Source organism: Echiichthys vipera (genome assembly GCF_963691815.1).
Source record: "Echiichthys vipera genome assembly, chromosome: 19".
Lineage (NCBI taxonomy): Eukaryota > Metazoa > Chordata > Actinopteri > Perciformes > Trachinidae > Echiichthys > Echiichthys vipera.
In genome coordinates, this window is record NC_139844.1 from 7,795,811 (window position 1) to 7,814,269 (window position 18,459).

The 18,459-nt window shown below is 40.6% G+C and overlaps 1 protein-coding gene across 1 annotated transcript; it reads left to right on the forward strand.

Moving 5' to 3' along the window:
- Positions 1-1,158: 1,158 nt before the first annotated feature.
- On the forward strand, positions 1,159-16,010 carry flvcr1 (FLVCR choline and heme transporter 1; the record flags this gene model as incomplete). The annotated part of the gene is made up of 10 exons (XM_083934543.1): positions 1,159-1,863; positions 2,799-2,943; positions 6,068-6,208; positions 7,298-7,365; positions 9,077-9,180; positions 10,437-10,547; positions 13,240-13,345; positions 13,440-13,551; positions 13,648-13,715; positions 15,927-16,010. 10 exons carry the CDS (start codon positions 1,159-1,161, stop codon positions 16,008-16,010), a joined length of 1,644 nt encoding a protein of 547 aa, XP_083790669.1.
- Positions 16,011-18,459: the final 2,449 nt, after the last annotated feature.

Here is an 18,459-nt window from a genome sequence, read left to right on the forward strand (position 1 = left end):
CCTTAAATACTAGAATGAGTCACCTTTTTCGTTTAATCTTTAATATTGTTCATTTAACTTGTTTTCTTAATATAGCCTACATGTTTAATAATAATAGATTTTTGTTTCTTATTTGTATTAGTGCAAAACAATAATGTAAAATTTAACAACAGACTAAATAAAAGGCAATTCAGTAGGCTATAACTATATTATTAATATTTTACTCTTAAATGTGATGGGTTATAACACGCTCAGTCTATTATAGCTTCTTTTTTCACGACTTTATTTCCATACTATCTCAAACATCATGTGACACAAACTGTTGTAGAACACTTCGGCATCATACTTAAAAGATATAAAAATATATATGGCCGTAATTTTTCCTCTCAATGAATGTTATATGTTTATTTATAACATAAATAAATAAATACAAAAAAATCAAATTGAACGGTAGGCTATATAATCATATTTCCTTGGGATATTGTTTTTGTTGTATATCAGCTGTATAAATACTTTCTCTATTATTAATAATTTGTATAGACTCAAAATAATTCCAGAATCCAATTTTGAAGGGATTAAGAGTTTATTATAACATACAGTTTATTTCACTGTACACGCTGTTGCATCATGGTGTCCCAGCTTCCACATAGTCCCAGATGAGAGTGCCATTCACACGGGGAGAGATGCCCCCTAGAGACGGTTGTACGAGATACTACAGGCCCCAGCAGCTGCTCTACTATTGGCTCATCAGCATCGGAAGGCCGTGTGTCAGCGTCGGCTGAACAAAGGAGGATAGAAATAGAGAGAGAGAGAGATAGATAGGGAGAGAGAGAGAGAGAGAGAGAGAGAGAGAGAGAGAGAGAGAGAGAGAGAGAGAGAGACGCACGCATAAGTCACGCAGGCTGGCAGCATGCTTATTCAGAGCGGCCGGGGAGGAGAGAGGATAAGCGGATGTGTTCAGCTGAGCAGCGCTTGCTAAAGCAGTAGTTTACATGTGCATCTGCTCTGAGTCTGGTCCATGTTAGATCCACTGATGTTCTTCAAAGCATCGTAGCGGTACAGCCGCGCGTAACCGAATGAGGAAACCACTCCGTTGTGCGTTTCCTCGCTTCCTGCCTCGCTCCTCGTTGTCACCACCTCTCGACTCAGGAAAAGAAAAGAAAGCATCCGACCGGCATCATGGTTGCCGGCGAGCTCGTGCAGGAGCATCTGCGCGCGGATACGGGCGCACCTGACGACATCACGGTCGCCAGGAAGACTCAAGAGGAGCCGGACGGAGCAACCGAGCGATGCGCGGATCCGACATACGAAGCGGCACCGACGGGCGGGGCTGCGGAGACGCACGCCGACCGGGCGCTGGAGCAGGAGAAGGAGGTGCTGCCGGATGAGAGAGAGGCGATGCTGCCTAACGGAGGAGGAGAGGAGAAGGAAGGGAAGAGTATCGAGACGAGGTTGTACCGGCGCCGGTTCGCCGTGCTGGCTGTGTTCAGCCTGTACTCTCTGGTGAACGCCTTCCAGTGGATTCAGTACAGCATCATCACGAACGTGTTCATGCGGTACTACGGGGTGACCAACGACAAGGTGGACTGGCTCTCCATCGTCTACATGCTCGTCTACATTCCGCTCATCTTCCCGGCCACCTGGCTGTTGGACCGGAAGGGTCTGCGGCTCACGGCCCTGCTGGGCGCCGGCCTCAACTGCGCCGGCGCCTGGCTCAAGTGCGCCAGCGTGAGCCCCGAGCTGTTCGGAGTCACCGTCACCGCGCAGGTCATCTGCTCCGTGGCGCAGGTGTTCATCCTCGGCCTGCCTTCTCGCGTCGCTTCGGTGTGGTTCGGACCCCAGGAGGTCTCCACCGCGTGCGCCACGGCCGTGCTGGGGAACCAGGTGGGTGTGCGCCACAGATTATTGATTGGCTGTAATTTACCGTGTGTTGTGCTTAGACATTGAGTGGAATTAAGAGAGGGGATAACAAGCGGTAGAACTGAATTAGAAAGAAGGTATTGGATGGATGGAGCCAGCAGAGAGTGGTGTAAATGTAAGTAGTATACATATACTCTACTATGGCTACTTCCATGTATGTTCCTCTATACCTCTACTCACCATTTGGTTTGACAGCTTTAGTTGAATTGCAGACTCAAATCATTAATACAAAATAAATCAACTAATACGTGATTGTGCATTACTGTGGATTCAAGGATTGTAAATTAACTCTATCAATAAGTATTATCCAGTAATGTAATTAATTCTGCTTAATGAGTACTTTTTATACTTTAACTAACATATATGTGATACTTTGAATTTTTAGCATTTTGCACCCTGTAGTATTGCTGCTTTGACTTAAGTAAATTACCTGAGTTCTTCTCCCAGCACTGCCAGTAGAATAAAGTTGAATTAAAGAAGTAGAAGAGTAAATAATTAGATTAAATATACATTCAACACAATGAAATAGAACGTAACATGATAAAAATGCTACATAATTAAGTAATAGTAATATTATCACCAGACACTCAATTTTAATGTGCAATATGATAACACATTGTCAATTACAACAATAATAGAGTTTATGGACACAGAGAATAATTATTTACAATGTTGATTAATTGATCGATCATGTTCTCGATTGTTGCTTGGTTTTTATCTCACATTTAAGAAGTTGAAATCAGATGATGTGGACATTTTTTCTTTGAAAAATGACTCAAACAAGTATTCAATTATCAAAATTGTTGCCAATTAATTTAAAAGTTGACAACTTATTGATTAATCAAGTTAGCTCCCTCTCTCTCTCCCTGTGTGTGTCTTTCTATGTCTCTTATCCCTAGTTGGGAACAGCCATAGGCTTCCTGCTGCCTCCAGTTTTGGTTCCCAACACGCCCAATGACCTTGACCTCATGGGTCACAACATCAGCATCATGTTCTACGGCACCGCCGCTGTCTCCACGGTCCTCTTCCTCCTCACGGTTATAGGTACACACATACACACACACACACACACACACACACACACACACACACACACACACACACACACACACACACACACACACACACACACACACACTCTCAACTGTGCCGCCATCTGTTCCTGTTGCTGGGGATTTGTGGTTCAGTTACCTAAAAATCATGCAAGTTGAAACCCAGAAAAACCTCTGTACAACATCTGTGTGTGTCTGTGTGCTTTTGGCATCCTCGCAAGGATGGAAATATTCCAGAAATCTTCCACAGTGGGGACGTTCTTGATTCTTCTTAAATCTGTAAATGGCCAGTTCAGGATTAAGATTAGAATAGACACACACACACACACACACACACCCCAAGTGTGAGCAATGGAAAAACATAATTCAACATAATTAATAACCATTATTTTACAAGTGTGCACAGCTGCGCGCTATAAGTTTGCCGCCTGTTAATGACACCAGCAATTTATTTCAGATTCTTATTCTGAATGTGTCAGAAAAAATAATCAAGGAAACTGTCTGAACATGTTCAGGTAGCTACGCTAACTTTACTTACATGTTTAAGGTGGTAGGTCATGTTCATTTAAGGTTACTTACATGTTTAAGGTGGTAGGTCATGTTCGTCTAACGTTACTTACATGTTTAAGGTGGTAGGTCATGTTCATTTAAGGTTACTTACATGTTTAAGGTGGTAGGTCATGTTCGTCTAACGTTACTTACATGTTTAAGGTGGTAGGTCTTGTTCGGCTAACGTAACTAACATGTTTAAGGCGGTAGGTCATGTTCGTTTAAGGTTACTTACATGTTTAAGGTGGTAGGTCATGTTCGTTTAAGGTTACTTATATGTTTAGGGTGGTAGGTCATGTTCATCTAACGTTACTTACATGTTTAAGGGGGTAGGTCATGTTCATTTAAGGTTATTTACATGTTTAAGGTGGTAGGTCATGTTCGTCTAACGTTACTTACATGTTTAAGGTGGTAGGTCATGTTTATTTAAGGTTACTTACATGTTTAAGGTGGTAGGTCATGTTCGTCTAACGTTACTTACATGTTTAAGGTGGTAGGTCTTGTTCGGCTAACGTAACTAACATGTTTAAGGCGGTAGGTCATGTTCGTTTAAGGTTACTTACATGTTTAAGGTGGTAGGTCATGTTCGTTTAAGGTTACTTATATGTTTAGGGTGGTAGGTCATGTTCATCTAACGTTACTTACATGTTTAAGGGGGTAAGTCATGTTCATCTAACGTTACTTACATGTTTAAGGTGGAAGGTCATGTTCATCTAACGTTACTTACATTTTTAAGGTGGTAGGTCATGTTCGTGTAACGTTACTTACATGTTTAAGGTGGTAGGTCATGTTTGTCTAACGTTAATTACATGTTTAAGGTGGTAGATCATGTTCGTGTAACGTTACTTACATGTTTAAGGTGGTAAGTCATGTTCGTCTAACGTTACTTACATGTTTAAGGTGGTAGGTCATGTGCGTCTAACGTTACTTACATGTTTAAGGTGGTAGGTCATGTCCGTCTAACGTTACTTACATGTTTAAGGTGGTAGGTCATGTTCGTCTAACGTTACTTACATGTTTAAGGTGGTAGGTCATGTTCGTCTAACGTTACTTACATGTTTAAGGTAGTAGGTCATGTTCGTCTAACGTTATTTACATGTTTAAGGTGGTAGGTCATGTTCGTCTAACGTTACTTACATGTTTAAGGTGGTAGGTCATGTTCGTCTAACGTTATTTACATGTTTAAGGTGGTAGGTCATGTTTGTCGTGGGCACGTGAGAGGTGAAGTTTTTCTTGCAAAGTTTGCATGTGACCTTCTTGGGGTCGTCCTTGTTCTTTTCAGAGTGATCCTATATTTTAGACGTCTTTCCAACATGTTTGGCTATTTATTGTTAACTGGCTAACCGCGATGTACAGCCAAGGGAGCTGCCATGTTAAAAGAAAAAACCTTTTTCACTTAATTTTGACAAGAAACGGCTCAAAATGTTTTGTTTTTTTGCGACCAATCGACCAATGCAATTTTGGTCTGCTAATGAATAATGGTCGACTATTTGGGGGCAGCTCTAGAAATCAAATGCGAAGACCCTACGTTTTACACAAAGGGTTACAGGAGAAACTCTGGGTTTTGGATCAGTGGAAAAAGTCAGGTCACTGCATCCATAATTACTGTTTCACACAGTGATTATATTACTTTGACTATAATAAAGGTAGACATGATGTTTATTGGATTACCCCTTTCAAGCACATTTTGTGCCTTTGATTTTCATAGGGATCACTCACATCCGATAAATACCTGATCCGTAAATTAAGGTCAGTACTGATGCCAATCCAATGTCGTTTAACTGCATATGTAAGCATTTAGTCATAATAACCTATTCATTTGACTAAAAGTCTGTTCTTGTGGGTTAGTGTTTGTGGAAGTGTTGTTATTTTTGCATTTAAGCCCACATTTTTTTAGAGGATCACTGTTTTGTTACGTTGTGGTATTTATGGTCTTTGTATGTATGTATGTATTTATCTCTTTGGTTCACAAGTAAGGCTACATCCACACTACTACATCTCTTTTTATAAAACATATCTTTTGCGCTAGCATTTACGCCTCACTGCCACACTTCCTAGGAGTTTCCAAGCCCCTAAAAAGTGTAAACACTACTGAGCCTGTTTTCGTTTGAAATCTCCGGGGTTGTGTTTAGTCTGGACGGCAATGGGTAATGCTGCTGGTGCCGCTCTCATAGGCCGATATTGCCTTTTCAACAACTCCCAATCTATGTTTTCCACCTCCGTTACCATCTTACACTCGTGCGTTGGTCCAAGCAAATATATCTCTGGTCTTACTTTCCACCCTTGCTTTTCTTCCTCTGAAGTATTTTGTATATTCAACTTATACATCAATACGATCAATAATCGATTGACAACTGCAGAGTAACGTTAGACAATCTGCTTCCTATTCGCACCGGCACGCACATTCCCAGTGTATGTGAATGGTAATCTGAAATGTGTTTCCGTGTGTGTCAATATAGACGGAGGTTGATCAGGTGAAACGTCGTATAAGCATAAAAACGTAGTAGTGTGGATGGTGCTTAAGAGACCTAGCAGACTAACCCAAACTCACTCTGGGTGTCCCACAGTGATAAAGGACCGGCCTCTTCTCCCTCCCAGTCACGCCCAGGCTGTCCTTCCAGACTCACCTCCTGAAGATTACTCCTACAAACAGTCCATCGTGAACCTGATGAAGAATAAAGCTTTTGTCCTCCTGCTTGTCAGCTATGGTACGTTGGAAATCAATGTGGACTTTTGAATTTTCAAAACATTTTTCCTTTTCAAAATGTTTTTACAGCACTTTGTGGACTCTTCTATTACTATTACTACTAGTATTAGGCATATTACTACTTCTACTTGTACTGTTTCTGCAAAAAGATACAAAATTACTCAAAATAAATGCAAAACCACCACAAAAAGATACAAAATGACTAAAGATAAATGCAAAACCACCACAAAAAGATACAAAATGACTAAAAATAGATGCAAAACACAGCTCCCACTACTATGAATGCTGACACTACCAAGATTACTTCTGCTATTATGACAACAACTAGTTTACATTTACTGAAGTCCTGTACTTTTTTCTAATGTAAAAAGGTACAAAAGTACATCAGTATATCCACATTTATCCATTTTATTCTACTTTATACTTCTACTTCAACACATTACATAGGGAAATATTGTACTTTTTACTCCACTACATTTATTTGACAGTATTAGTTACTAGGTAACTTTTAAGCTGAAGATTTTACGCAATGGATAATATAACAATCTTTTAAAATACATCACATTGTTATAGAATAAACCTTCTGTTACATCTTTGCATAAATGAAACGGAGCATTTCCCCAGTGCTTTCTCTCTCTTACTCTCAGGTTTGTAGTGTGACCATCTCACGGCACATGTCGTTTCACATGACTCCTCCAAACAGCATACACTTCACAACACATGTAAATGATATGTCACACTGCTGACTTTTCTTCTGCCTTTAACCGGCCGACTTAAAAGAAGAGGATGAAGCCATATACAGTGTAATTTGACCTGCAAGCGTAATGACTCTGTAACTCGGAAACAGATCAGGGATGCACACACACTCACAGCCAGTCAGGACAGCTACACACACACATGGATAGACTTACAGAGATACCCAACAAATGTACTCTTTAATGACATGAATGCATGAGCCCTTGTTAGAAAAGCCTGTGGCTGTTTTTGCATTTAGAATTAGATTTGAAAAACCAAAACCTAGACATCTTCATCAAGTATAAATTCAATTCTAAACTTAATGGGTGGCATCTTTGTTTCTGTTTGCTTGCAGGTATAATGACTGGCTCCTTCTACTCTGTCTCAACACTTCTCAACCAGATGATCCTGGCCTGCTATGAGGTAAAAAAAACGAAACACAAACTAATGAGTGAATTTCACCTTGTTTTTAAGGGAGGACACTTTTTACAACTTTTACTGGAGCAGCAATCTTCACTCCAGCCAATAATCTACCACTACTGTTAACGGTCTCTGTATTGGCAATAAGCGTGACGCAAAATGAATCTTCAGAGGCAGAGAGTCAATTTATGAGATTTACTCAGAACAAAATAAGATAAAGTTACAAGAATCACTCTGAAGAATGAGCAACCTTAAATAAGAGAGGCGATGATGTCATTTTAGCACAACTAAAGATTTTGTTGTGTGTTTCACTAAACACAGTAGTGCTCTTACAATTGCGTTATTTATATCTATGACTTATGGCATTGAAAGTCTTCAAGTCCCTATCCACTCGTAAAAGGGTTTTTCTTCTGTTTCTGTCCCCTAAAATGTCAGACACTGACTTTAGTGACTTGTAACAATCAAAGTTTGTCACTAGTGAGGTGACTTCACATTCCTCTGCTTAAATCTGACATGCTAATGTATCCAACAGCTTTAGTTGGTACGTCACTAATCCATAAACCAATCAGCTGTCTGATATGTGAAACACTATTGGAGGGGGGAACGACTTGGACACAACACCGGCTAAGAAAGGTGAAACCTCCAGCTCAGAGTGGACTGTCAGTAAAGAGAGAAAACACACTGCCATCATAGCAGTTAGCCACTGACAGTTACAAGCTAACAAGCTAACAAACTACAGGAACTAAGAAAAGATGCTAACTACACATTAACCTTTCTGATGCGTCCGCTAGTCCACCATTTTAGTGACAACAGTCTACTCATCTGAGTCTGGGTCTTCAGGACGCTAACAACTATAGCTTAGCTGCAGATTAATGACTTTCGCTTTGTTAGAATCACAGTAGAGTAGTTTTTACAGAATTTAAAACCTGTCTGGAGTGGGACTTTAATTCAAGGTCCACATTCATGTGGAAAATCTACATAAAAACGTAGATGGAAAGAGAAACAGAGAGATAATGAGAGGTATTTAGAGACAGAGAAATAACAAAGGAAGTTCTGATGGCTTTGATAAGACATGAGCTTACTGTCTGAATTCATTGGCTCTTTTCACGCATGCCTGCTGCCCACCATAACACTGTCAATGCACACACACACACACACACACACACACACACACACACACACACACACACACACACACACACACACACACACACACACAAGAAGCAAAACGATGGAGAGAAAGACTGATTCACTCACTCTAAAGCACTCGTTCTCTCACACACATTGACTGACTGAAATGCTGAGAGTCATTCAGTTTCTGCTTTTCTTAGCAATACACACTATTTCTATCACACACACACACACACACACACACACACACACACACACACACACACACACACACACACACACACACACACACTCCAACTAACTGAGAGATGTTCACCCTTGCATGAACTTATAAAACTCTCTCAGCTGAACTGTCAGACTACTTAACGACTCTCTCCCCTCTGAAACACATTAAATCCCTAACGATTCCCCCCAACAGCCTTCATCCATATCTGCACAGAACATGTGACAGGCTTAGTCCACCTTTTAGACTGGACGAGTTTAAAGGAACATAAAAGGTTTTTTAGTCAGCTGTTTGTTTCCACTGATGCTATATTAGTGTATATCCTATCTCCTCTCCTCTCCTCTCCTCTCCTCTCCTCAGAACCAGGAGTTGAATGCTGGGAGAATAGGTTTGACTCTGGTCGTCGCAGGAATGGTCGGCTCCATCCTCTGCGGCCTGTGGCTGGACCACACAAAGACATACAAGTAGGCACCACATGCACACACATTTTCCCCACCTGTTAATGTTTGGCTCACTTCTCTCTGAATTTACATCATGTTATACGGAGATTTTTCATTCATCAGTCGGGCCACCAAATTTACCCGCCCTTTGTTGTATTTTTTCTTTTGAATAGTCAGGAAAAAGAGTCAAAGACTCTAAAACAATTCCAGGCTCATTTATTACATGGTCAAAAGTATGTGGACCCTTAAAGACTGCACTCCTTGCTGAAGGGCTTCTGGCCTTGGATGTGATTGAGGTCAGGACTGTGCAGGCCAGTCAAGTACTTCCACAAGATTTAAGATAAAAGAAGTTTATTGTCATAAACAGATTATGTTGGTACATGAAAGGAAACAAAATGATGTACTCAGGTCCTGGTAGGGGAGCAACGTGCACAGGGGCGTTGTTATTGTGACAAAGGAAAGGATCGTCTCCAAACACATGTCGCAGAGTTGAATGGTTGGTATTGTCTTTGTCATTGTTTGCTGTAGAATTAAACCTTTTAAACGTTGGAAAACAGACCCACATGGGAGTGTCCACATACCTTAGGTCATATAGGGTAACATCAGAGTTGTTTCATGTGTCTTAACGCCTGTTTGGGAACATCAGCTGGGAGGGAAGATGAGGTCAAATGAAACCAGACACAACAAAAAGTTTGAGGGAGAAATGAAATCCTGACCACACCAGAACCTGTCAGGTTGGGACAGGCCAGGTTCTAGTTCTGTTCTAAGTTTCATGTGCCTCCATGGTTTTTGTTAGTGACATGCAGAAGATGATCACGGCACGTGTAATCTCTGAAATACTGTCAGGTGTTGCCAGTTTTGCCAAGCCTTCACCACAGTGATTTCCTGGCTGATTCAATAAGGAAGTGCCAAAACTGTAGTTCTCTGAGTGTCAACTAGGGGCAGGTTTCATAATAGAGCAGTTTCTCATTGAACCCCATGTTAAACAGGCCCTTTTCACAGCATCATTAAACCTGTTTAAACATTCTAGTCTGTTTTTTTAGTCATATCTCCATGACAAAACTGAGGGGGGGAATCTTTTTGTACCAGGCTAGTTTTTATTTTATTGGAGACTAAAGTTTATGAACAATTAGGGGCGTGGCCACTTGAGTGACAGCTAGCCTCTGGCCCTCACTTCTCCTGGTAGGTAAACATCAGCCAGATGGATGTATCTCCCTCCCCCCAACGTCACATAGAGGCTACGTTAATTTATTATACTGTCTATGGTTTGTGCTTTACAGGATGACGACGTTGATCGTGTACTTCCTGTCGTTTCTGGGCATGGTGGTCTTCACCTTCACTCTAAACCTCAACAACATCCTCCTGGTCTTCTTCACTGCTGGAGCCCTGGGGTACGTACGACCTGGCTCGATTTCCTACATCACACACTACGTTATGTTTTTATTATATATTTTAAATCAGAAAAACGTTAATTGATTTGCATTGCCAGTCTTTATTTGTCACAGCTGTCATGGGAATGTGGCACATCATATTGCAGTTACTATATTTGACATTGAAATGCAGCCCAAACATTGAAAGGCAGTCAAACAGGATAGCACACATCATTGTGGTGTGTTCAGGTTGTGTGCATATTAAACTTTTTTTTCCAGGCTGCACAGTGTCATATTACCTCAGAGGTTTGACTCAGAGAGCTGGGGATGTGTGAGTTAAGTGGAGGGGCAACATCTGCAGTTATGTCATTGGGCTCATACAGACCAACGGCTCTGCATAGCCCGTATAACTCGTTCCCTCCTTCACACTTTATGTTCATTAACAACACAGACCTCCACGTGCAGATGCCTGCAGTACGAGTACACTCTTATAGCAAAAAATAAATAAAATAAACAGAAGCATTCATGAATTGCAACATTATTTTGTTATGGAATTGATTGGATTTGTGTTGTATTCCTTTAAGTCTACTACTTCGATATAAACCAGTTTATATCTGATTTATTATATAGATTTGTTATAAACTTTTTTTTTTTTTATGATACGGATACAAAAATGACACTATGGAAATATGCAGTTCAGTTCAGTTCAGTCGAAGATCTGAATAAACAGTACCACTGCTCATCATAAGGATTTTTCAAAAGCAGCTCTTGCAACAGGAAACAGGAAAAAATCAGTAGAAGTTCCCATATTCTTCTCATTTTCTTCTAGAACATGTTCAGTGTTTCCCACAGACTAGGTAGCAAAGGTTGGGGCAGGGCCGTACGGAGACCTGTTGAGGCCCAGGGGCTCTGACCTCTCCCCTGTACAGACTGACAACAGACGATGTTAGACAGCATGATGACATTCAGCCAAAACATTCTGAAATTCACAGTTCTGCAGGGAAGGGAGACTGGCGTTGTTTATAATTATTCAGCTCATCTTAATTCTTGAAAGCAGGGGTTGACTCTAAGATTTCAAAAGTGCGTGCCCATAGGGCAAGTACAGGTCATATTTTACTTGCCTGAATGTCATGTTCACTTGCCATGTTCAGATGCAGCGTTACATCCCTGGTTCAGATTTCAGTACCAAGCAGAAGTTAGAGCAAAACAGTGCGCACACCGTAGACTGTCGGCACACGCAGGCTGCAGTGAGGTGTGTGTGTGTGTGTGTGTGTGTGTGTGTGTGTGTGTGTGTGTATGTGAGAGAGAATGTTATGCGAAGATGAATAAACAGAACAATATTTACACATTGGTCTATGTATGGTAAACACTGATGTTAACATGCTTTAATGTTAAAAAGCATACAAAATTATTTTCCTCATCCTGTCTGTCTGAATACACCTGTATTCACCCTCTGTCTGAAAAGTTTTACCGTCTGTCTCTTTAAGACCTCCTCTTCTACTGAGTCTTCTGCTACCTTTATATTGTATAGTTGTGACATCACAACTGTACAGGAAGTCCTGACGGCTCGTTTAAAGGCACAGAGACTGTGTGCATTTGTCTGTGGATTGGGTATTTTGATACTTCACAGAATGTATAAATCACCTCGGCCTTCTTTTAAAAAAAAACAAAAAAACAATTCTCACTTTTTGCAATATGGGCCCTTTTTGTTAATTAATTTTTAATTAATGTTAATTTTGTTAAAACAAGCTTGAGACACATCAGCTGATGTTTCTTTTCCCATTAACCCTCTGATATTTAGGCTCTACCTTCTCTCACAACTTTACAGTTATGCCTTCAAAACAAAGTCTACACAGGGTGTCAGTTCTGTCTCTTACTCTCATTGTTGTTGGTTTAAACACAGCTGCTGTAGGTATGAAGCAGGCACTGTGTCAATGTTTACGTATCAATAGAAAGCCATTAGAAAATAAAGTCAACATTGACACATGTTCCTTTTCAATATCAAGGATCCAGGGTGTAAGACACATCATTTGTGGTCCTTTCAACCTGAACACCATCACTTACAGACTGACTAAATGCAACCTATTATTTTTGGATCCGTGCCATTTATTTTATAATCGCAACAACAGCCATTTGTTCGTGTGTATTAGGTCCATTGTTGGTTGAAAGATATATATTACGTAGATGGTGGGGAGGGTAATATTCACATATTCATAATGTTACTCAAATGTTATCACTTCACTTCATCACTTCTGAATAAATCCAATTCAGAGCAATGTCTCTTCAAAGTCCAGATGCTTATGATAAAATGATGATTCTGGGCTAAAACCATGAGTATCTATTCATGACTGCAAACCATGCAGCACTGATGAGGACCAACAAGAAAACAAAAGAGCTCTACTGTATTTTAGATCTGTGAGAAATCACACATATTTAAGCATGACGGACATATTATTTGATATTGTATTAGTCTCTCAACTCTCCTCCTGTGCCACTTACCTTTAAATACTTCACTGCACACTTGTCTCCCACAAGTGCATATTACTTTAGTTAATATATGTTACATAAATCCTTTTATTTTAACTTCTGCACTATTTTAGGTCTTGCATGATTTTCTCTTTCATACACATTTGCATGAACATTTCTAAGAGTTTCATTGCCAACGACAACAATAATTAACTTGAAACGTATCTGCCTGACGTGTGTGTTTCAGGTTCTTCATGACAGGTTATCTGCCTCTGGGCTTTGAGTTTGGAGTGGAGATCACTTACCCGGAGTCTGAAGGAACATCGTCAGGACTCCTCAATGCTTTCGCTCAGGTATAACCACGTTCCTTAAAAAGTGACCTAAATGTGATACATGCAGTACCTTCACATTCATTAATCATGTGTGTGTGTCTTTGTGTGTGTGCAGCTATTCGGGATCATTTTCACTCTAATTCAGGGCAAACTGACCACAGACCACAATCCACTGATTGGAAACATCTTCCTCTGTGCCTGGATCTTCCTGGGAATACTGCTCACTGGTAGGCTGCGTGTGAGAACCCCAATGGAAAAAGTATTATTGATTTTAAAATCGTATTTGTGTATGGAATGTAATGTTTCCTTATTTTATGTTTCAGCCTTAATTAAGTCAGAACTGAAAAGACACAATGTCAACATGGGAGCAGACAACAACCACCTGCGAGCAGTAAGAACACAGAAACACACACAAAGGTTTCGATCACTAGTGGACTCGCAAGGTTATGATGATTATCAATTAGTTTCAATTTCATGTTAGTTTGGGTTCATTTTCAAAGTGCATTTGCTAGTTTGAGTTTAGTAGAAGTTTTGGTTTAGTTTTATTTGGGTATAATGTCGCTACATATACACACAAAATACATTCCAGGAGAAATGTTACAGAAATCTTTATTTTCCCACATGTAGCTCGACTATTTTCTTTCCCTTTCTATGTCTCATCCCCTTTAAATCTGCGTGCCCTTTAGAGAGAACAGCATTTAGTGTGAGAGTCTCTTTGTTCAGTGTTTTTCCTCCTACTGGCGTCCCTGTGGTGTGACCTTATGATGAGACAGATTCTTGAGTCTTCCTCTACTTTCCCAGCGTCGGTCTGGACATTAAGTCTCTTTTGTGCTCCTTTGTTCTGGCACACAAACATCCCTTCAAACAAACAAAGCTGTTAATAAAATCTTGAATCCCACTACGCCACCAGCTGATTAGCTTTGCTGATTTGTGAAGCACCCTTCAGACAAGCCAGGCCGATTAAATCTCTTTCTGTTCCTGGACTCTTCAATCAGTCTTCGTGTTCCCGTCCTGCTGAGTCACCACTGAAGTGAACCTTCAGAGGAGGTTAACCCATCAAAAACATCCTCGTCTTCCTCTTCATATTTAGCTCAGACGTTTCCAACGTAAGCTTTCGGCTTCACAGTCAAGTTTGGGATGTGCAGGATGAATAGCAAGTAATATTAATATCTCACATTTACTTTACTTTTTAATTTTTCCCTTCAATTTTTTCTTCCTGGAATCAAATCAAATCACTTGAAAAGAGAAAATCACAATCGCCTTTATACTTTTCCAGTCTGACACAGATCTCATTGTAAAGGGTCACCACTTAAAAAACAGGACGTGCAGGATTTCAGTGTAGTTTTCATTTGGCGCCACCTGGTGCTACAATAAAGAATAACACTGAGATCAATGGACTGAAGATTGCAACTTTCATACCGGGATTCATTCATTTTTATTCAGAATAGTTTGAAAGATGCTATAATAGTGGTTCTTAAACTTTGTACATGATGTACCACCTCAGAAAATATCAGGCTCTCTCCAGTCCCACCACTAAGACCCATGTTCAAATACAGTACACTATTACACTATTCAGCCACATACAGGGAGGTTTATTCCTAATCAGAAGATTATTTGTTGTTTTCTTCTGCCACAGTTGCGCTGTAGGAAAGCGTGGCATCAGAACTGACATGTCAGTGTTTTCAAACCAATCATTTCACCCCTGCTTACCCTCTTGCCATCGTAGCTCTGGAGCACCTGATATTGACACAAAAATATTTCTAGTGATGCTGAACTTGTTTAAAATTTCAAGGATCTTAAAAGTTTAAATATTTTCTTCATATTATATTCATTTAGTAATTAATGTTCCTTTTTTATTTTGGAGATTCCATCACTTACCACAAGAGAGAGCTTGAGTACAACCAGTGGTACAAGAACCACAGTTTGAGAACCAGTGAGCTACAACATCCAGGATAACAAGACTCCCACACTATGTTGTTAACTAGAATCATGTGTTGTAGATATAAATGAAGAATGAATCTGCAGCTACAAATACGACAAAAAGAAACTGTGTGACTCTCAAAGCAGCACCCACAACAGTGAAATGCACCCCTAGCTGCCCTGCCAACAGTACTGCCTTGCTATTTGCACAGTTTTTAAATGAGATATTATATCTACATTTGGTGCAAATTCAGTGCAAAAACAGTCTAACTCACAAAGATCAGTGCAAATAGCCACCCACACACAGTTACAGTGAATTTATTAGCGTCTACAAATCATCTTTGTTTACAGTCTGGAGGTTTGAAACACCAACAGCACGAAACAGACTGGAGTATTAAATCTGTCCGTCACCTTTAAATTCCTTGTCTGAAGTTTTGATGAATGCCTCTGCACATTGTCAGACAGGACCTGGAGCTCCCAGCCTGAAGGTTTTGTGTGGATTTGTGAATTTGCCTTTGAGTTTATTGGAGCTCAAGAGATATTTGTTATTGTCCCCTGTTTAAAAAGGTACCATACCAATGACTGCCCAGCGAGAGGTTCTAATTTCCTTCATCAGCGCCCCCTTGATGAGCGCCTCATCAAAGTGAATGCTACTATCTAAATGTGTCTTTCTTTCTCCTAGGTTCCCACTGAGTGTCCCGGGGACTGTCCTACAGAAAAGAGGAAGGACCCCACGATCAGCTTCTCCAGTGAAACCTCACTGTGACCCTGCAGAGTCACTGAATGGCAGGACATCTGGTCTCCCTGCTGCCACCGGGGGGATACTTGTCCGCGCCGCACTTACACATGTGAAGTACTTGAAGCTGCACTTGATTTTTTTTATTGCCAAGCTCCTCAGTAATTGGAAAGGTGGAGGCTCGGAGTGTGATGCCAAGTCCAAACAAGCACAGACACGATCTAAAGTGGATTCAAGCTGTGGGCTGGTGTCCAGCGAGGCACGGAGGGTTCGGCTCTCGCCCCCCTGAGCTGCAGTAGGATCCAAGTGCCTAGGGCTCAGATTACCTCCAATTTACAGAACTTTGGGTTTCATTATTTAGAGGTAATTTTGGATTGTAATGTCATGCAGAAGAAGCTCCACTGCACTTTATTACTTCCACCAAGGAGGTCATGTTTTCAGCTGGGTTTGTTTGTACGTCAGTTGGATTACAGAAAAACGACTGGTCCAATTTAATGAGACTTGAAGGCGGATGCACAAATCATTCTTCAGTTTCGCTAACATTGCGAGGTTGCCAGATGTCCTTTAAGTTACAACTACAAGCGTGGCGCTTTAAGTTTTGTTACTGTATGTAAATCTGTTTTTTTGGATACAGTTTTCCAATTCCTAGTTCACCATCATGAGGTTTGCTGTAGTTGTAACAAAATACTCCAGGTGAAGTTTTTTTTTGTTGCATTATGAACTAGAGAACCATTCGGTTTGGTTTTGTTCACACATGGCCAACGTCTCCTGAGTTTACTTGAATGATCCTTTCATGCTCTGGACTGAAGTTGTAAAACACACTGTAAATGTTAATATTGCCTCATTTGATTTCTCCTTTACATACGACAGCGGAAATGTAAGCTGTTGGGGAGGAACACTTCCGAAATCTGTTTTGAAGCTCCTACAGATAGTGGTAGTCGACATGTTTATTGTCGGCAGTGTTGCATGCATATTAGACAGGAGGAGAAGCAGCTAAAAGTCATTTTGTTACATGGTTTGTTTTAGTCCGCATAATAATGGGAGGGCTGTGTCTTATATTGTATTGCAGTAAGGGCTAGGAAGGGGGTCATCCTTATGTTCTCCAGGTCCTATGTTCCCAGGAAGCCTCTGCCTTCGCGGATTTAATTCAGCATTTTGTTAGGGCTAGGGGTTATGGTTAGGATCAGGGTCAGGGTCAGGGTTAGGGGTTAGGGTTAGGATCAGGGTCAGGGTCAGGGTTAGGGGTTAGGGTTAGGATCAGGGTCAGGGTTAGGGGGTAGTATTAGGGTCTACATAGTGCTATTTGCTGAGGACTGACCAGGGAACATAGGACCCTTTCTGGAGAAAGCGGGGAAGATCCAGACCCTTTTTTTTGTTTCGTTTTTAAAAAGCGTCCTACTGTATGTTCCCCGGTCACATACAAAGCGGGGAACATAGGGCCCGGGGAACATTGGACCCGGGGAACATAGGTACGCTCCCCTAGGAAGTCTAGACAATTCCAGAAATCCTTTTGTAGCTTTTTTACCTTTTTGTAATGTTGCTTTTTATTTGCTGAGATCTATCAACAGCTGGAGTTGATGCAAAAAGAGTTAAACATTTAGAAGAATTGTATTTAGCTTTCAGATTCCAGGGGTGCATCTCTGAGCTTTATTTCAGTCAGTGAAGGGAAGGAAAGTAGAGGCCATTTAGAACTGTTTGTTTGCTATGAAGGAGCCCTCACACTACTGCTACCAGGTATCAAAACACTGTACTTATAAAGGAGATTATTACATTAGAGAAATAACTTATGTGTAGAGCATGTGTCTGGCTTGTACAAAGGCTTCCCTGACTACTGTGCTGCAGTGTTTTCTTACACAAACCACAATGGACCAAACAGAATGTGAACACGTTCAGTGCACAAATAAGAAACACACGCACAACTTCAAGTTTCTTAAACTCATAAGGCATGATTTTAGATGTGTTTTTAAAGTTGACCCCTGTCCGTTATTACACTCTGTACACTTAGCTAACTCAAGCTGCTGTTTTGTGAAACGTGCTGGCATGGCAGAAGGACAGCGCCCTCTTGTGGGGTTTATAGCAGTATCAAAGAAAGCAGAGTGGGCAGCAGAAGCACAAAAAGGATTCCAATTTGTTTTCACGTTAGTTTTATTTCTGAATTATAAAATAATTCTGTTTTTTGTAGCTTTCTTGACCCATTTATTACACAAAGTTGACTTTTTTTTTTTAACTTAAAAGTACTATGTGCAATTTTCAGAAAATCCTTGCCAGCTTCCTGTTCTTTGCGCGTGCATCAGCCAAAACACCTAAAACCACAATATCACAATATTTTTCACATGCTTTGCAGTAATGTTTGCTTAGCTGTCCAACAGGAAGAAAACCTACTTTGGAGTCAGTTTTGATCCCTAAAACCAAAACGAGGTCCCTCCATGAATATTTTCTGGCTTCTTTTCTACTTTGACAGTAAACTGAATATCTTTGA